The sequence below is a fragment of the Cyrtonyx montezumae genome, unplaced genomic scaffold, assembly GCF_038088225.1.
Source record: "Cyrtonyx montezumae isolate F1298 unplaced genomic scaffold, pur_monq_1.0 scaffold_23, whole genome shotgun sequence".
Taxonomy (NCBI): Eukaryota; Metazoa; Chordata; class Aves; order Galliformes; family Odontophoridae; genus Cyrtonyx; species Cyrtonyx montezumae.
The window spans coordinates 9,961,083-9,981,325 of NW_027071970.1; the positions used below are offsets into that span (position 1 = coordinate 9,961,083).

Consider the following 20,243-nt stretch of genomic DNA (forward strand, 5'->3'; position numbering starts at 1 on the left):
GACCGTCCTGTATGAGAATGGTTCTTTATGCTCTAACCTGCACTTTTTTTTTATAAAGAGTTGGGGTTTTTTTGTGTGTTTTGGTTTTTTTTTTCTTGAAAAGTTTAGACTTATTCAGGGTATCATTGACAGTTCTGACTTTAATAGTGTGGAAGCCTGAGCTGTTCCTCTAAAGTGTGTGTACTGAGTTTTACACATAACTGACTTACCCACTTTGTTCAAGAGGAGAACCTGGCAGCCTTGATTTTTATCCTAGCCCGCTGGGCTGCACTTGCCTTGGACTTGTCCTGGTTCTCCTGTCCAGGTAGAACAGGTAGACCCTGCCTGTGGTGTTAGACTACTTGATTTCTGTTTCTTCTTTTTGTTCTTTTTTTCTAGGAAAGAAAGGCATACTGAGAGCTGTGTGAGTATGTAACTTTGGGAAAGGAGTTTTTTCTCTTAAATTCTGATCAGCACCTCCAGCTTGCCTCTGCTTCACTCTTGTCTGCAGCCTCTGAGTAGGACCAGCAAGAAAAAACAGCTCCCAAATGCTGCTAAGCTTATGATGTGCCTTCAAAAACTTGGAACACGTAACCTTTGTAAAAGCTGATGAAGGATCCCTGCCTGCCCTCTTTCCTTCCCCTTGCCAGCTGTAGTCTGCCCCTCCAGCTTTTTCCTGCAGCTGTGTTGGTGTTTCCCTCTGGAGCCTTGGATAACTATCGGTCAGCTTTCTCCCCCCTAAAAAGGCACTGACAGGATCAAAAAGCTGTTCTTCCCACCTGTGGTACTGCTAACCTCCCCGTGCAGCATGATAACTTAGAGCAGCGTTGGTCCCAGGCAGAGAGGATCTGAATGCCCACTGCCCTGAGGGCCTCCTTGCCCTGTCCCTGTGCCCCTCACAGCTCAGGCACCTGCTAGTTTGAGAAGCCCAAGAAATGACTGTGTGAGCGTCGTGCCTTGCCAGCCGTGAGCTAGGATTCGTTTCATGAATTGTGGGGAGGGACAGGGAAGAGTTCCGTTCCTGAGAAATGGTCGGTTAAAGAAAGTTTGTTATTCTGGACTTGTAAGTGTATTGTTAACCAGCAGTGTTTTGGGTTTGGGGATTTCTTTGGTGGTGGTTGCCATATTTTTATGGCTGTTGTATGAGTGAACTACCCTGCCACGTTCAGGGCTGATGGAAGGCATCGCTTCCACCCCAGCAGAAGTGATGCTTTGGGCAATTAAAAACATTTCGTACAACCCTACAGCCAACCCTCAGTGTTTGTGTCTGTCAGACTAACTTGTTACATCTTCCCTATATACACGTATATATATGTTTTCCATATATATACATACACGTACCAGCTTGAAGTGTTTCTAAGAGGAAATACAAATGGTGAAAAACTCTTCACTTTATAACGTGTTTATTGATGCCACTAGCTCCCAGCGTAACATACTGCTACCCCCACCTCACTGCTCAGTCTTTGCCTCCTCTTTTTCTTCTCTCCCTCTCTAACGCAGGGGATGCTGTGAGGATAACAGTGCCTAACTCCAAACTGTCAGTCTGCATTCAGAGTGAGACAAACACCCTGAAGCACCCAATGGGAAATGTGCTTGGTGGTATAAAGGTCAGCTTCAAAAACCAGGCCAGTGCCCATCGAGCTTCTCCTCTGGGAGGTGGTGTACACTGGAGTGTGCAGGGTGTTCTGAAAGTGAAGGAAAGGACACTGAGTGATACTCAAAGTACTGCATGAAAGGGGAAGTAAGAGGGGCCTCTCTAAGAGATGCTTGTCTTCAGAAAATCACTCTGACGAGTGAAGGGAAGCTTTATGCTGCACGTTTTACATGCTCGTGGCAATCATAGTGCTGCTTGTGCTAACAGCAAAGGGACTTGAAGCTACTGATTTAAAACTAGAAGTAAAAAAGCAAATCTACCCCTGCCCCCAGTGGAAAGTACCTGGAGTTTGAGCCTGTGTGCTTCGATGGGTATTATCTTCAGAATAGGCAGCTCCACCACCAGCACTCCAGGCTTGCTTTTTGTTAGGCAGCTGTTCTCTGTGTCCCAGTCTGCCCCTTCCAGAAACAGGCCAGAAACAAAGCAGCCTGTAAAGGCAGAAATGCAACCTGCTGTGGAAATCAAGTTACTACAACAGAGAAAGGCAGCTGTTCCCACAGCACCTGTCCTGTCCTCAGCACAGAGATAATGACAAAACTCCATCCTCTCAGACTGCCTCTGCAGGGAGGTATATGCTGACCTGCAGTGTTGGCTCATCTGATACAGCTGCAAGATGGAGCTTTTAAACAAATGTCAAATTAAAACTGGTTTAGCTGCATTATTTATGATAAATGGTGTTAGGATTAAATACTGATTTTCTTGCAGCTTTCTTCTCTACAGTGGATGCTGTCTTCCAGTTATTTGCTTGTTAATAGCCCAGCTCTGAGCAAGCTTTTTCACTCTGAGGGTTACGTCACACTGACAAGAGATGGAGGTTTGAATGTTGGGAAATACAGAAAAGAAAGTGACTTATTAACTGAAAGCTGTCTTTGGAAATGGAGGGGAAAGTATCTGTGTTTTTACCAGTCAGGTTTTAATACTCAGCGAAGCTTACCTGGCCTGCTATCCTGAGGTTGCTGTAGTTAGTAATCAGACCACTGCTAGTCATCAAAATTTCAAAGATATCTTTACATAGGTAAATACAGTGATGTGTTACTTACTTTTGGTTTAAATACATTATTTGCACTATCTTTAGAAATATCTTTAGAAATTTGTTAGGATGAAGTAATATTTTCCTTACTAAGAAAATGCATAGGGAAAAAAGAGCAAAGCAGGGAGGCTGCAAGTTGAAGAAGTGTGAGTGTGTGTTTGTGTGTGTGTGTGTGTGTGTGTGTGTGTGTGAGAGATGCAGAAAAAAAAAAGCAGCTCAGTTCTCAGTTTACAGTGGCTCAGCAGAAAAGCAGGAACCTGAACCTTGCCCATGTCCAGCCTGTAACCATGTGGACTGTTTAAAAGCATAACTGCATGTGTTGTCTGCAGAGGTACAATGACATTAATTCCACTCAGCTGGCCAAGCACTTTCTCCCTTCTGGCCTCACCTAACTGCTAATTTCTCCTCAAATAACCATAAAGTCACTCACCTTGTATAGGCCCTTCAGTGATGTCTTCTGCAGTCCTGTATTTGGTCACCTCAGTGTACAGGGTGGAGTGATCCAGGGGCCATTTGTTTTTCCTGCAGGTGTCTTGAACAAGAGCTGTCAGGTAAGATTCTGGAACGTGCAGGCCTGAAAGCCACATCACCTTTGGTTCACGCTCATTAACCTGTAGTCAGTAACAGAAAGCTGCAGTGCTTGCTCTGCTCTCCCACCAAACCTCCTCCTCAGCTCAGAGGCCAATCTTAAAGGCTCATTCTAGGTGGTGATGGATTGGCACAAGTTCAAATTAAGTTACTTAAGGCAGTGACATCTGAGTGCATTCTGTACCCCATCACTAATCTGCACTGCATTTAAAACAGACCAAAAAAAAAAAAGAGCTTTGTGGAGCCCCTCATTTACTCACCCAGGTGTTGTACTGGTTATACCTCTCTCTAAAGAAAACAATCCAATTTCCAAGTGTTTTGAGCGTGTCGGGAGCAAGCCGCCTCCAGCTGCCAGGAATCTGACCATTAAAGAGCGCCCGAGCCACATCGTCCAGGTCACTGCTCATCCCAACGTCCCCAGCCAAGGCCTGGAATGACAGTGACAGTCCTGAGCACCAGAGCTGAGGCAACTGAAGCCCGAGCTGACAGCAGCTGCTGGCTGTGAGCAGTAGTGGTGCTCTCACGTACACGCTGTAGTTCAGCCAACGACTTTGCCATGCAAACAATCAGTTTATTGAAACGTTCCAGTTCCTGCAGCAGCACCACAGTTGTAGGGGATAGGTCCACTCCAAAACCTTTTCGTATCTTGTTAACATCAAATACTTCTGGTATTTTGTTTTCTATATCCTTAGCAAGACGAGCAATATATTCATCTCGACTAACTCCTGTACTGGATTCATCTGCAACGGAAACAGCTTAGTGAGATCAGGTCTGAAAAACATCCCTTCTGTTATTACTTCCTATAAGAGAACTGTGAGGGCCAACACACTGCCTGCTCCCACTTCTTCAGCCTTTGCACCAGAAGACCCCCTGCCTGCCAGAGGCTTCCTCTGAGCACGTGCTGAACTACTTCCCTGCTGCCAGGGCTCAGCAGCTCAGTTGCTTTCCTTCCCAGCCAGTCCCTGCTCTTTGCTGCCTCTGCTCCACGAGGCCATTACCTGTGCTGGCAGGCAGAGCCCAGCTGTGCTGCAGCAGAAACTCCTCAGTGCCAGACCTGGTGTGGGGCTGTGGTTGGTACAGTCCCCACAGCACAGCTCACCACCTCGTTAGTTCCTATTTGCACAAACACTGAAGTGCTGGGTGTACCTGTCTGAGGCTGCAGCTCAAGAAGGTGAGACCATATACCACGAGCTGCCTGCGTGTAGTAGCCAATCTCAGCGTTGGCATGAAGACCAAATACTTCAGGAGTGTTAGTGAGGGGCAGACATTCTACTGCCTCTGCAATACAAAAACACACTTCATAGTGATGCATGGCATTATGCTACACCTGCCGTACCACACGTAGTGTGAGTAGGCTTATTGACTGCTAACTTATGCGACAGAGAAAGCATTGCTTACCAACAAAGTCATCTTTTACAGTCCCTCGTGGAATCCTATAATCAACCTCGTCGTTTTTGTAAAAATGAAACGTTTGGAATGAGTCAAATATGAAATCACCAAAGTACTCATCCATGTAGACAGTCAGCACGCGACGGTCAAAGCTGTCGATGGCACGGCCACCATACATGACCTACAAACAATTGCACTCATAATGCACCATATCCCACAGGCTTCTGGGGCAGCAAAGACAGTTTAAAAAACAGAAGAATCACTGAAAGGTGCAAAGCACTTTGCTATTGCAGTGGGTCATGGTGTGAGTGTAATGCTTTCTGCCTTAAGGGCTTCCTCATGCTCCTTCTCAAGTGGAACTGCTCTGGGCCACTCATAGCCAGCCCTGGTGATGTACTTACATGTGTGCAACAGGAGCTTCCCCAGCACCAACTCGGGATCAGCTGTGATTAAACGCTGCCAAATAACTCCCTGTGAGATTTTGTGGTACAGCAGCTACTTGAACTGGCAGCTGCTACACAGCACACAGCAAATGCAGCACTGCTTTGGAAATACCTGCTTGTACAGCTCTGACATCAGCCACATTCCATTGCACTGATAGTACTGCAAAGCTGTTGTGCTCAGTGCCTTTCCTCAGAGGATCCCAAAAGCTCTCAGTTAATTATGCACAGTGGCCCCAGTTTCATTGAGGCAGTGAAACTAAGTGACTTGCTCACGAGTTTCAGGACTTCCCAGAAGAGATTCTGAACAACTTTACATTATGACACTTAGGGACTCTTACTGACAGTGCAGGCACTCACCTCACCAATAAGATACTTGAGACTGCTCCAGGGGATTTTATCATCATTCTGCTGGAAAGCTTTTGTCAAGTACGTGTTAAGAATTTCCATGCAGACCTAATGAAGATGTTAAACATGAGATGAGAAGATTCAAAACTGAGCTACTCACATCCATGGTTTTACTTAACATAGTTCTTGTTTGGAAACTAACAATAGATCCTTCCCCAGCAAAGTTAATTAGAAAGTGTACAACTTGTTAAGAAAATAAACCCATACGGAAGGGTTATAAAATAAACACAAATGCATTTATAACAATAATATATACAAATACAAACATAAATGAGTGAGAAGCTCATGAAGTTTTGTGGTCTTCACGTGATCAAAACTGACTTTAGGGAAGATCACGAGTCTACAGCAACAACAACAGAAGGTTAATATAATATACCAGAGGAAAGGATTAAGGCTGGATAGACTGTGTGTTTTCAAAAGTAATTCAAGCAACTCCAAATATAAGAGCTATTGTCATTATTTTCTTACCTGGAAATCAGATTCATTAAAATCATAGGGTATGTTCCAGCCAACCTTGCCAAACTTCCTCCTCTCCTGAACCACAGCGTGGAAAAAGGCCAACACATACACTAAGGACTTGAAGGCAGGATGTGGGCATTGCTCCAAGGCTTCCTTGGGAACTCTGAAGTAGGTGGATCGCATGTTCAGCTTCAGACCATTCGGTGGTTCTGTTACAACCTGTCAGAATGACCAGGGACACCATCAGCTGCTGAACAGCATCGAGGAGATTAACAGGAGATGTATCATGCAAAGTTATACAATGCAAAACTGATCAGCTTCCTGAACTCATACCAATGTGGGATTTTTCTGTATGTAAAGATACGCATCCGACCTTTTATCAAAGTTAGCAGAGATGTGAAGAGAAACCTGGTGCTATTTTAGAAATAGCTGTTATTTGAAAGATTAATATTTTATCGTACTTGAAGATCTAATGTACTGAAATATGATTAGTAATTTACACATTTTGCCATGTCCTACATACCACAACAGTAAGATGGCTTACATCTTTAACATGGCTTTACTAATTGTCAAATGAAAGCAGAGTCAGCTTCCTGGCAATGCTGTCAAAGTGCTGTAAAACTTGTGTTCTTGCTGCCCATAGCTAGACCTAAAAGTGCATATGTGCCATCTTAAATCAAAAATATGTTTGTGCTCACTCCTTCCCACTGCGGCACTGAGCAGTGCTGAGGAGAATACTCCACAGCAATCACTGACAAACTCGAGCATGTATTGATTGGGTGGATCTGATACACCACGGACAGCAAACCCATGAAATAAAGTTATGACATTTGCAGGACTGGTTCACCACAGCAGAAGTAAAGCAGTCACAAGAAAACTAGAGCTGCATCACGGCTTGCGCCCTCAAATTAATCAGCTCAGCTTGCTTGTGATGAATGCTGCAGCCTGAAGTAGCAACTGGAAGCCATTATCCTATTACAGTGTCTGCTCCACTGACACTATTGCCAGGCTGGACACGGACCTCAGCTCTGCATCAGTGACAGTGCTATTTCTGACTCCTGGATACACAACACTTGTGGCAGCGTTTGAACCTAGAGAGCTTTGTCACTTCTCCAGGTTTACTCACAAAGCTCCACTCTAAAATAACTGCTCCAGAAAAATAATGCTTACCAGCTGTCATCCAAAGGAAAAAAAAAATCACCAGAGGGCAAACAAGATGAAAAACCTGTCTGGCTAATGAAAACAAAAAGCTCGTACAGCCCAGGCCAACGTGCTGCAGTCAGCTCATGCTCCTCTGCATGTCAGTCGGGTTAGTTGAGCACACAGGACATCCCCTCCCACAGTACCTTCAGTGACTTCTGCAGAATGCCAATGGGGAAACCCTCTGTTGGGTCTGTAGTCAGCCACAGGCGAAAGTCTGGGTGAGGATTTGTGATTTTCTCCAGGGCCTTTTCCAGGGTGATAAGCCACCTGACCAAAAGGTGACAGTTCTGCAACATCAGCCACTCTCCTTTAACCACCACCTCCTCCAGCATCTGCAGGGCAATCTGAAGAGAAAAAGAACCATATGTGAGTAACTCTTTCTTTATCGTGAATGCAAACCAACTCAAATGTCCATAACAAAACTATGGGAAAGACAGAAAGAGCAGCAGGATGTTTTTTTGTAACAAACACTGACTTCATATCAACTCACGTCCCTACCCAGGGGCAGTCACTGATGATCCTTTGAAAGGCTGCAGAGCAACTTCTTTTCAGCTCAGCTACTTTTTCACAGCTGAGAATATCACTCTGAATGTAAAAAACAAAGGCATCCAAAGAGCCAAAAGCCCTCCCTCACGTTACAGAAAACCATTCCTTCTAGGTTGGCAATCAGCATGCTATTTCTGAAGCACAAATTAACTTCACTTTCAATGGCCTTCAGAAAGGACATTTGGACAAGTCCATGATAACAGAAGTATGACTGGCAATTCACACATTAACTCAGTGCCCACAGAATGACCCAACCCTCCCACTGAAGTTACCTTTTCTTGGCCTTGTCCCATGGCTAGGAATTTGAGTCTATTCCCTCCAAAGCCTGTCCTTTCAGCCAGTTTCATGAGGTCACTAATGGGATCACAGCCAGGACTTAAGATAAAAACAACTGGTGAGTAAGGACTGCTCTGCTCAAAGATGGTCTTGATGCTGATCACAGGGGGCTGCACATATCTGGTAGGAAAAGAAGCACAGTGAGTTGCACTACAAAAAAAAGTATTAATTTTGTATAAAAGATGATTTCTACATTCTACGACCATTTCAGACAGTACGTGGAAACAGTACAGAGAAAAAGCACGCTCCGTTGTGTGGGCAAAATACACAAAACCATTTATGTTTGAAACAAGTGACTCACTTCTCTCCCATTGTCAGTGTAACGTAGTCTGTTACCACCCGGTACACGCGGTCCACTCGGAAACACCGCAGAAGGAGAAGCTTCTGGAAGTTTGTGAGACTGTTCTGGTACTGCATGGGGAATGGCATCTGCTCCAGGGCATCTGTATCATACCACTGGCAAGGAAAGGTAAGAGACAGTGCAGATAGATCAAATGGAGCTATCGACAAAGTTACAAGGAAAAACAGTTTGACACAAGAAAAGCAATGAAGTCAATCCACTGCAAAGAAATGAAGAGGTTCAGCTTTTTCAATACCAAGAATTGTTAGGAAGGTTCAGCCTCTGCTGCCACACCACCACCACCCACCTCTGACACTGTGGGAGGAGGCACTGCTTTCAGAGCAGCCCTCATGAGATTTAGCAGTACGAAAACTACACTGAAATACCGACTGCTGTATGCAACCAAAAATTCCACTGACTTGAACAGGGCAAAGAACTCATCCAAGGCATATGACTGGAAAATAAAACGTGTGCAGTACAGAAGGTGCTGGGGGGTTGTTTTTAAATAATGAGAGCCCTAATTCTTGTGGAAATAAGCCAGTCACTAAGTTCAAGAAGAAAAACTTGAACAGAACAGAAACAGTTTCTTTGAACAGAAAACTCCAGTGGTGACATGCATCCTGCAGAGTTCTATGGCACACTGCATCAGACTCAGACATTTAATACCAGAAGAAAAACAAGAAAAGAGAACAGAATTGCAGAAAATCACGTACATTTTTCCATACATCTGGATTTTTTTCCACATCATCTGGAAGGGATTCAAATTGCTCAGGAATTAGCTCAGACAAACGAATTAGGTCTTCCCAGCCTTGATCTGGAAGCCAAGCATACGGTTTCTTTCGTGCACTCTTCTCCAGGGAGATATTGCCTAGTCACATTCAGAAACCAAAGTGAACATCCATGTCATAAACTCTGCAGTACACGGCCACACATTCAGTCCCACCACACAGAGAAACCATTTGGAAACTTATTTCTGCAAGCACCATGAGATTAAACTGGTCTGCTGCAGTAAAGACAGCGTTTTACGAGTGCCTGCAAAAGCCAAAGCTGTATCTGCAAACATTTCTGTTTATAAGTAGTTAGAAAATAACTAGGCCTTATTTTCTCAGGTAACATTATCTGTATCCAACACAAAATTTGTCGATGTTTATAGTGAAAAGAGGTTCATCTCTTTGCTGTTTAACAAAGTGAAAAAAAATAGCAATAGCAAAAACCCACAATCCATGTAAACCAACATTTCAGCTGACTTCATGTGCTTGCTGTTGCAGCAGATCATACTTAGACAAAATCTATCTTCAAAAGATCTTCCAGCTATCACCACATATGTATTTATATACAAATATACTCACCTTTTAAGAAGAAGTCAAGTTCTTTGTAGGGAACTCTGTCATCAGCTTGTTCAATCTTCACAGTCATATTAAAGGAGAACAGTAACTTGTGCTTCTCAAACAGGCCTGTGTTAAAAGGACAACATTTTCAAAAACCTGCTCCAGTCCCACATGTTTTAGCACAGTCTTGAGATCTGCATCCTGCATCTGGTCACCCCACGAAGATCAAGGTGACTGAGGACAGGGGCTTGGGTCAGGCTTACAGAAGTACAAGTTGGTCAAAATGGCATCTGTGAGAAATACCTGGGAATGTAAGACCCATTTCTGCAATTTGCCATTTGTAATTGGATTAAGAAAGGATTTGTTTAATTAAATTGTAATATGCATACTTCAGATAGAAGAGAATAACAGTAAACCAGAAACAATGCTGAAAACTCAACACCAGTGAATTTGTTACTGTTTGCTAATTTGCCTCTTTAATATAAAGCAGCTGAAAGCTTGGTTCCTAACAGGAATGCCAACGGAGCACCGTCATTAAACCACACCAACCTGTGCAGCCATAGGTATAGGTGTTGAAAGTCAGTGTATTCATGATGTTTTTTAATCTCTCCAGAAGAAGAGGACTGGGCATGGACTTCCGAAGAGAGAGTCCAAAAACCTCTAAGAAGGAGACCAGAGAGTACTGGTACATGATGTTGACAGCTGCCATTTCAGACAGCACGGAGAACAGGACGGCCCCACGCCTGGCAGCTGGTCTGTAGCCATCTCGAAGCCGATCAATATCCGCTGCTGTCCTCGCAGCCAGATCAAGTTTTTCAATCACCTAGCCAGACATAGATTTTATACATGTGAAGTTAAAAACAAAAAAAGTACTGCTCAGTACTGATACAACACATATCCCGATACATATCCTGATACAACACATTCATTCTTGAAACTAAGAGCTAGGTTGAAAGGACTGAAGAGTTCTCATGAAAGAAAACAAAACACAAGGAGAGGGAAAGAAGAGACTCAATAAGTAACTATCCTACTAAAAAAAAAACTCGCTAAACAACAGCTGGTACCTCAGTAGCTTTGGATTTTGTCTCGTCCATGGTTTGCACCAAGTCTACGTTGTCCAACATGTTTCCTGTGGAAGATGTCAGTTCCCGAAGGAGAGAGTCTTCCAGATCTTTCAGCAAGTTTTTGTTGTCACTTGTCTCCTGGATGAGATGTTTTCTCTGTTCTTCCAATTCCTTTCTTTCAAAACCCATAATAACACTGAGCAATTGATCCTCTAGGCCCTTCAGTGTAACTACAGATAAAACACAGAACAGAGCCTTTTTTAAATGAACAAAGACAGCTTTTAGACAACTCATTTCACCTTGATCATCTCATAAAACTACAGCAATGCAACAGAGTGACTTGGATAATAACTGCATACTATATTAATTGTAACCATGCATCCTAACCTGACAGGTATAAGACTAGATCTTCAGTTGTGTTTCAAATTATGAGAGAGAAGTTAGAAGAATTTTATATTAAATCAGATGATAAGTATTAGGGAGACTATTAAATGTTAAAGTTATGTTGTTTCAGATAACCATCCAGGCTCTAAACAGCATAATCACTATTTAGTTAATAATCTTGCTTACCTGTATAATTGATAACCATAGCTTTGCCAAACACAGAGGGAGAATACTTTGGATTTGCTAATTTGGTGTTCAGGTACAATCTAAAATTACTGTCATAATCAACCTCTTTGTCACCCAGGACAATGAATCTTCGCCCCTGTGCAACTTTGATATTCTTCTCTAAGACGTTGTCCATCACAGGATCAACGTATTCATCAATATCATACAGCAAGAAAGGATGTCCATACTTTATGGCAAGTTCTAGTTGTTTAAGGAAATCTGGGTCATTAAAGGAAGCCATCTGCAAGAGAAAAAAGGAAAGAGATGAAAACAGAACTACAGAAGCAACACCAGTCTTTCCTTTTGGTTACACTATTTTGACTGTACTGAGGCTGGCCAACATCCCAAACACTTGAAATTTAATTGTGGGAAAAGACATTCACATATTCACTACCTATTTTAAAGACATGATAATCACTGCATTTGACTGAGCATAACTAGTTCCCCATCCAAGGTAAGAGGTATTTATGTAGCTTTTAACCAGTAAGGAGGTTAAATTGCTGTTTATCTTTACCCTCAGGTTATTTTTTTCTTCTTTCTTCTTAATCCAATTTAAAGCCTGCTGTTGTGGGTCAATACAGAGCGGGAAGCGGCTTGCATAGGTTGTCAGAATGCCATTCTGGATGGAGAGCTCATCTGGAGGCAATCCTTGGGAAACCCACCTAGGAAGCAAAGACCAAACTGGAACAAAAACTTGATGGGAGGGCAGAGAATTTCAGTAGTCAGTAAAATTATGCCATCCAGTGAGCACAGTATTAGAAACACAAGGCAAATATACAGCGTATGTGATTGTGACAGCAGTGTCAAAATTCAGACTGACTCACTGAGTCATTTGAACTACACAAAAGTCAGACTGCTGCATTTGGTGAGGAATCACATAGTTGAAATATGAGTTACTTAGCTATAGGTTTAATTTCAAATTTCTTGAAATAAATGAAAAAGACCACTGTTCAGCCTTGGATTGAACACACATCACAGAAAACTAGTAAAAAGGTATGCACACAGATACAGTAAATGGCCTTGTAGCAGAAAGAACAATGATTTGTTATAACAGTCTCTGTCAACCAGGAAAATAATTGTCTCCTTGTCATCTTTACGGCATGAAGTAAAACGGACTCTCCACCCACACTTCAGCTCACAATGCCAAATTTGTGCTACAGATTCAGATTCCCACTTCATGCTTCCACATACAGGAGAGTCACTAACTTCTCAACTGGACATACCTGCTAACTTCCACCTCATTAGTCAGGAGGCTTTCTAACCTAAAAGGCTGACTGAGAGGAATCTCTCGTGAAAGAATGTCTTCTTGCCACACTTGATAAATCATCTCATTACGAAACTCCCAGTTGAATGCTCCTTCATAGCTCAGAAAGGCAGCACAAAGTAGACAATCTCCAAGCAACTTCACCTTTCGCATTTTGAGGTCCTCAAGTTCCTTTGCCCACCTGATAGAAAAATAAGGGGATCCTGGGTGAATTTGTACCTGGGGATGGGGATTCTTTTCCAACTGCTGCTACTTTAGCTACAGACTGAGACAACCACAACATTTACAGTCAGTTTTTCTCTCATTTATTGTGATGACACTGAGTAGGTTTGAACCATCTTCCTTCTAACCTTAGTAAATCTTTGGCATTAAAAATTGTCATCGCTATTTTTCAAGATCTAATGAACATTAGTTAGAATGTATATTAGCTCCTAGCAGAAGGGAAAAAACAAACAAACAAACAGAGAAAGGCATTTCCAACAATATCTCAGTTTGATAGATTTTATTCCTGGCACATGATCCCCTGAGGTCAAGAACATTCCTCTCTGAGTCTACACTTACCTCTTGTTCTCAGATCTCAAGCCAAAGATTAGCTTGTCAGCAGCTTCTAATCTTCTCTGCATAACCTCTGCTTCTTCTTGTAACTGTTGTTTTTCTTTTATTGCCTCTTGATATTTGTCCCCCAAAGCTTTAAGCTCATCCTGAATTGTAGATAGCTCAGCATTTATCTTTTCCAATTCCCTCTTACTTAAGTAATAGTTCCGTTCTAGCCTTGCCACCTATGTTATGAAGGAAAACACAGAGAGTATTATCAAAGAAAAGAAAGGTTTTGGAGAGAAATCTCAAGTTCATTCTTTTGGCTATAGTGGTGTATTTTAAAGCATTGTGGAAATAAATGGTGTAAGCCAAAATAACTGCCAGTTCCTTGTCTACTTCTCCCCATCCTAAACATTTACCTCATGTTCTGAAACTGCAGATCCAAAGCAGACAAATCTCCTAAAGCAGAGTTCTCAATACATGAACTATATTAAGCATGTAAGCAGTCCTGCCAACATCATAGGTCAGCAGATTATCCCAGACAAAAAAGGTTGTTTGTCTGCTTAATAACAGTGATATTAATACCTTAAAAATAGTCAGGCCCAGCATTTAGTGAATATAATTCCTCAGTAGTCAGCTGCATACAAGCAGATTTTCTGTTAGAAATTTTCCCAGTGTCATTAGATTTCCTTTCATAACACAGCTAAGGTCCCAGTCTTTCTAAAAGATGTTAATTAGAAGGTCTGTGCTTAAGGGGCATGGATGTGTGACAGAGCTCTGCTCTGTCCAAATGTCATGTGTTCTTAAGCATGCTTTCAGTAGACAGCTAAAAAACAGTTTTCTGAGCATGCCAGACGATCAAATTCCACCTGACCCCATTTCTCTCAGCTCCTTCCAGCACTAGACTTTTGAACCTGTACTGCAGCACAAGAGCACAACACACATAGCACATAACAGAGTACGTTTTCACCCTTGCTACAGTATTTCTAAACACCTTTTTTGAAGCACTTCAGAGACTTCTCACACAGGGCTGTCTATGAAATAGACGAGTGTTGTTTTTCTGATGAGGATCACGGTTCATCCTCCTCAGAGTCTGAATCCATGCACTGTACCTTCTCTCTCTTTGGCTTGACTTCTCTCACTACGTCACAGTAGCCCATCACCGCTTCTACAAACTTCAACATTCCCAGGCCAGCTCTGCTAACAAGTTCCATTTCAGTGAAGGTAGTATTAAGACTCTTCAACAGAGCTAAACAGACAAAGAAAAAATATTGCAAGTGAGCCAAGTTATAGTGCAGGAATCTTCAGAGAAATAAGGTTACCATACAGCAATATTGAGCAATATTGTGACAGATAACATGAATCATTTCTCAGAATATTAAAGAGATTCTGAACTTATGATGATAGTACTGGGCTGTAACTATACAACAATACTGCTAGCAATTTCTCAAGCTCCTTTCGAGAAGTAGTGCATTCAGTTTCGCAGCATGCCTCGTGGTTATGGTTTGTTTTCTCTACAGCAGTTGGATATCATTTTGTAGAAGTGAAAAATTCAACTCTTAAAGAAACTACTCTGGATCACATCCTGGTCAGCATCTGCAAAGCTTAACTCCTCAGTTTTATATACAGCTTATCTTCTTTGTACTATGTACCTATCACATCTCAATTGCCACATAGCAATCAAGATCATAATGCTACTGTTTGAGTACGTAAAAGCAGAACAGCAGCCCTGCTCAGCTGTCCTGTTTGTTTCTTGCCTGCTCCAAACCAAAGTGTACGAGGACTGAATGTGAAACACATAGCGCTCTTTGCACTCTGAGAAATCCAGTTCCAGAAAGGGCAAGATCTGCAGCACCCCAGACAGCGCTGTCCCTTAGCACGACAGAAATCTCACCCTCCCAAACAACACTGAGGAACTGCCGCGGGCATGGTGCATCACTGACAGAGATATCAAAGAGTACCAGCTCCAAAAGTGGAGATGCCGGGGATTGAACCCGGGGCCTCATACATGCAAAGCATGCGCTCTACCACTGAGCTACATCCCCTCTAATAAGTCACCCTGGTCAATAATTTACCTCGAACAGATTTCATTTGGCTCTGCGTAATCCCATCAAAATCCAACTCCATCAGAGACCGCAGGAAATTTGCCTCTGACATCATTCCTTTGGCTGTCTTCCAGTTTAACTCTTTGTACCCCCTCATTATAAGAACGCATTCCAAAACAGCCTGCACTTGTTTAGGGGGTTTTGCAAAGGATCTAGAAAACAGGATGACAATGGAGAGACAAAACATGTGATGCTAGACTCAAGTTTCCCATTAAGACTGCTAATGAAAGACAACAGCAGCCATTAAATTAAATAAGGCATTTTAAACAAAGTGAAAAATATAATCCAGCCAAAACAAGAAATAATTAGCTAGATGAGAGCTTAAATCTGGTTATTGCATTCAAATAATTTGATCAATATGAGACTAAGGAATTTCAGCACAGAAAGGCCTAAAACCACAATCTATATCTTTCTGCTGTGCAGTCAGGCAGCAGCTGTTCACTGGGAGGAGTACTGAAGGAATTCTGAGACCTACTACAGAAAAGGAACTAAACAAGTGTGACAAGGAAACAGTGTGAAAAGCTCTTACTATTCTGGGGAGAGCCAAGGACTGCATGTACTTTCGTACCTGTCCCCAAATACAAAATGTATTACAAAAGCAATAGAAGTAATCCAGCAGAAAAGTACAATTTCATGCTATTAAAGCACCACTGAAAATAGAAAGAACAGGCTTGAGGAGAAGCCCGGGTGCAGGAATCATGGCATTCTGTAGTGACACCTGCACATGGGAAACTGATGTCCTGATCTTAACCCACACACTATGCCCACGAGGAAGGTGAAGCTGACTCTAAAAAGGCCTCTCCATGACTTTCCAAGCATTTATGTTACTGTAGATTTAAAGAGCTACCTGATCTCAGTAACATCAGACTTGTCAAGCTTCTGCAGCTCCAGTTTTGCAGCTTCTAAAACAGGCATGACTTCATCCAGAGCTGTCTCAGCAGCCTTCTTCTCCATAGCAATAACGCTATACTGCTCCTGTATCTCCATAGCTTTTTCTTCGGCCAATTTTTTCTTCACTTCAGCTAAAGATTGTAAAAGCAGAACCATAAAGAGATCATTGAAATTTTTTTGCAGAACACATACTAATATATATATGCTTTTGGCTCAAAATCAGAGATTACCACCAAACCAGTACCTTTTTATTGCTAGCTTGCCAGCGTTTACAGGGCACCATCTGTCACCAGGCTAGGAACACCATTAGAGTCCCACACAAAGCACGTATAATCTCTTCTCCTACTGTGCTTCCCTTGGACTTTCCTCTAAAAGCATTTCTGAATCAGAAGATCCCTTTGTTCCTAATGCCCCCTTCCCACATCACTCTTCATATCTTAGAAAGGGAAGACAAGGGCAGGGGAACACAATATTGAGGTGCACAACATGAAGTTGTCATCTTTCCTATATATTTGGTCAATCTGGTTAGGATACAGGACCTACTCTTCTAGAAAGATCCTAGATCAGCACAGACAGAACAAGAGGGTCATCTCTAAAAGCATGTGGAGCTCTTAGAGTAGCTTCCAACCCAACACAGAATGTATAAGCCGTGCTTTGCCTGAGGGACACTTCAGGAGCTGTAAACTACCTACCTACTTCCGTGTTTGCAGAAATCTCTTCCAACAAAGCCTCACAAGCAGCTGATTTTTCTGCTAGCACAACGTTTTGCTCTGCAAGTTTCTTGTTCAGCTCAACCAACTGCACACTAGCTTCCTTCAGTTTCTCTAGGCCCTTGTCCAGACGTTTACATTGTGCTAACAAAGAGAAAAGAGAAATGTTAGTGATTCCTTGGTATAATTGCACAGCAGCAGACAATGACACAGAAGGTAGATATGCTTATGGGTGCACTTTGCCACGCAATGACCTCAGTTATGAAAGGAAAAACCACTGTGAAAGGTTTTTTATTTCATAAGTCTCTCACAAAAGGTAGAATTAAAGTCATGTGTGCTGCCACAGAAGTGGCCCTGCACCTCTAATTGCTTTCACTACCGCACTGTTGAGATTTGATTGATTCTCCTCACATACTTCAGTACTCACAGAAGTGTGAATAAGAAGTGCTGTTTGAGTAAGAACATCAAACCTTGAGCCAGGCTGAACTATTATTAGATCTAATCACCCTATTATTAGATCTAATCACACAGAGGAGTGTCTGTTTTGGAAAATCTGGCCCAGGTTCATTCACAGAAGAATTTGGGGTAAAGGCACCACTAGACAGAATCCAAACAATCACACATGCTCAGGTTGTTAGTCCAACACCAAAACTACATATCAGTAACTTTTTTTTTTTTAATATAACATGGGTAATATTTAGGATTTACATTCATTTTCATCATATTATAATAATTTTTTTTCAGTATTTAAGTCCTTTATTAAAAAGGAGAAAACATCTACACAGTCTTACCTAAAATGAATTCATTTTTCTCCTCAAGCAACTTCAAATACGTATGGATAAAATCAAGGTAATTCTTTGGTGTGACGTGGTTACTACGCCTTAATTTCTGCAGAAACCTCTTGCTGAAAACATCTACAGATCCATGCACCGTAACCATGTGCTCAACCACCACCTTGGAGCTCTCTGCTGGAATGCGTGTGTTACTTCCTAAAAGTAAGAGTCAGTCAGAATAAACAAATAAAGAGTAGGTCAATTACCATCTTCTTTCTTTAATGTATGTTTTTTTTTCCTGCACCTAGCTTAAAATCTGCTTTCTAGGACAAAAAGAAAGGCCAAGATAGAGCTCAGAAAGGAACATAGGCATCCTGATAGCCAGGTCACATCATCTCCAGAGTTACAAGCTCAAATCTTAGTTGTTTCTTTTAAACCTATCTGAGTAAGAAACTGGCAACCAAAGACATTTTTTACTGGGATATTACATCGCCCTTGTAGATTTATGGTAGCAGTCACAACAGGAAAGCAAGACAAAGTCTACAATAAAGTCAAAATATATAGTATATTTCTTAAACCAATCCAAGGTTTAACAGGTTAAAATACTGACATCCTACTTACCAACAAAAGATTTTGCAACTGCATACAAAGCTTGGGGGGGCCAGGGCAAGAACCAGTCAATACCAGTGTTGTTGACAAGACCTTAAAATAAAAGCATAGTGTTACCTGAAAACGTCCTTTGTAAAACTACATTTTCATCCGCTAGACAGTCCTACGCTTAACTTCATTAGCATCAAGAATTTTCAGGATCAGTCTTATTTGGCTCCTGCTTAGGAACAATAATTACCACACAGCCAGTACTTCCATCTTGATAGTAAATAATCAACACCACATCTGTGTCCTGCTAAATCTGTTGTAGGCTGTACCATTCCACAGGATGCAGTCAAGAGCAACAACTAGATATTTTAAAGCCTGCACTAGGATTCCCACCAGAAGAACTCCTCAACTGTGTGTCCCCTTGATCCTCTCAGGAGGGAGGGGATGCCACCTGTTCTGCAGCAGCATCCACCAGGCCCAGGCAGTTTTTCTCCTGGCTGTGTTCTTCTCAACCCACTCTTCTTTTAGCTTTGGATACAAAAACGTTTCTCTTGCCACCATTCTAGTTCCATAATGATTTAATATGACACATTCTTCTGTAAGCTACAGAGATGATGTAGACATAGGCAGTCTGCATACTTCCAGTTCAGTGGCAGTGACTAATTGATTTCTAGCCATTCAGCTGGAAAATGAACTGATCTGCTAAATGTTAGTCAATAATACCCACTGATACATGGCAGTTAACTGGAAAAAAATAATATAAATAGGTAATCATTAAGTATGCTCCACTTAGCTTTAGCTGTGAGAGTCTGCAGGAAATTTTGTCTTGCCTACAAACCTGTGTTTGTCAGGGAAGGGACTAAGCACTGTATATAATTGATACCTGGGAAATTTCTGCACCACGTTCTCAGACTGTCCCCAACTGGGGACATTCCCAGGACAATATGAAGGTTGCTTGCACATTTGTTTACAAAATATTGCCAGACGCTCTGTTTAGATGGGTTCACACCAGCTTTAGTAGCTTCGTCTCCAATCTGACTTAGTATGGTGTCTTTTTCATCATCTGCAAAAAGGGTTGGCACCATTCCTGTAACATATGGATGGAAGAATGCTAGTGAGAACAACTTGTAACCATATGGCAAGGGACAGAGCACATGGGAAATCAGAGTTACAAGCATTAAACCTAATTCAGCAAAAATAATTCTGGGCAGTTCTGAACTAAGCTATTAATCTCTCTGTGCTTCTCCACCTCCTCACCCATAATGGACTATAGAGAGGAAGTACTTCAGATGGTGCAAGGGGATTTAGAGGAATAATTGATTTGGTTTTGTTTGGGCTTCAGCAACATATACAAAATATCACAAGGACACAAAATGCTTTTACTTATGCAGGGAAAATATTCATTAGTGTCTAGAAACCACCAGATCACATTTTCAGTCTCTCAATCGAACGGACATGTTGCATAAGTTATCTAATGACTGGCATAAGCAGAACAGAACAGGAAAAACTATACTAAGAAAAGGGATAATATTTTCAAATCAGACTCTGTATGAACTTCTATAGAAAGGGTGGTCACAGCACCAACTGCTGCTAATCTTCACCAGCTGCATACAATAAAAAACACTAAACCACAGCTTAAGATATACGTACAAGCAGCTGCTGTCACTCAGGTAAATGCTATTTAAAAGTAAATGAAAAAATTAACCTGAAGTTAACATGTTATTGATGAGCTCCAAGAAACTCTCTTCTGCTATATGGCCATCTGTAAACAAGAAGACTATTGACTTGTTCTCAATACCAAGCTTCTGGTACAAGTTTTTCAAGTCTTCTCGGAAGTTATTTTCTTTATATCCCCGAGTCAAGGTGATCTCAAATACCTAAGGATGAAAACAAACATTAAGAGCACACAGAAGAACCCATGACATAATGGTAACTTTGAAACTCAGTTTTAATTAGATTGGATGAAAGATTCTGGTTTGGCCCCTATCATCAG

General features: G+C 41.9%; 1 protein-coding gene and 1 non-coding gene across 2 annotated transcripts in view; both read right to left on the reverse strand.

The window, feature by feature from the left end:
* Window positions 1-1,454: 1,454 nt before the first annotated feature.
* DNAH10 (dynein axonemal heavy chain 10) overlaps window positions 1,455-20,243 on the reverse strand; it is a 52,617-nt gene continuing 33,828 nt past the window's right edge. Inside the window, exons 51-78 of the mRNA XM_065738698.1 lie at window positions 19,956-20,127; window positions 19,134-19,337; window positions 18,275-18,355; window positions 17,672-17,869; window positions 16,863-17,024; window positions 16,127-16,301; window positions 15,250-15,431; window positions 14,287-14,423; window positions 13,199-13,416; window positions 12,597-12,818; window positions 11,888-12,035; window positions 11,335-11,614; window positions 10,765-10,994; window positions 10,250-10,523; window positions 9,722-9,826; window positions 9,086-9,240; window positions 8,334-8,488; window positions 7,969-8,152; window positions 7,294-7,494; window positions 5,957-6,166; window positions 5,441-5,536; window positions 4,650-4,821; window positions 4,398-4,529; window positions 3,780-3,991; window positions 3,512-3,679; window positions 3,094-3,274; window positions 1,916-2,061; window positions 1,455-1,664 (exon numbers count right to left, since the gene is read on the reverse strand). Of these exons, the coding sequence (XP_065594770.1) occupies window positions 1,518-1,664; window positions 1,916-2,061; window positions 3,094-3,274; window positions 3,512-3,679; window positions 3,780-3,991; window positions 4,398-4,529; window positions 4,650-4,821; window positions 5,441-5,536; window positions 5,957-6,166; window positions 7,294-7,494; window positions 7,969-8,152; window positions 8,334-8,488; window positions 9,086-9,240; window positions 9,722-9,826; window positions 10,250-10,523; window positions 10,765-10,994; window positions 11,335-11,614; window positions 11,888-12,035; window positions 12,597-12,818; window positions 13,199-13,416; window positions 14,287-14,423; window positions 15,250-15,431; window positions 16,127-16,301; window positions 16,863-17,024; window positions 17,672-17,869; window positions 18,275-18,355; window positions 19,134-19,337; window positions 19,956-20,127 (4,947 nt within the window). The 3' untranslated portion in view covers window positions 1,455-1,517. The remainder of the gene's footprint in view (window positions 1,665-1,915; window positions 2,062-3,093; window positions 3,275-3,511; window positions 3,680-3,779; window positions 3,992-4,397; window positions 4,530-4,649; window positions 4,822-5,440; window positions 5,537-5,956; window positions 6,167-7,293; window positions 7,495-7,968; window positions 8,153-8,333; window positions 8,489-9,085; window positions 9,241-9,721; window positions 9,827-10,249; window positions 10,524-10,764; window positions 10,995-11,334; window positions 11,615-11,887; window positions 12,036-12,596; window positions 12,819-13,198; window positions 13,417-14,286; window positions 14,424-15,249; window positions 15,432-16,126; window positions 16,302-16,862; window positions 17,025-17,671; window positions 17,870-18,274; window positions 18,356-19,133; window positions 19,338-19,955; window positions 20,128-20,243) is intronic.
* TRNAA-UGC (transfer RNA alanine (anticodon UGC)) lies at window positions 15,148-15,219 on the reverse strand. Its single transcript has one exon. It is a non-coding gene; the product is annotated as a tRNA-Ala (tRNA).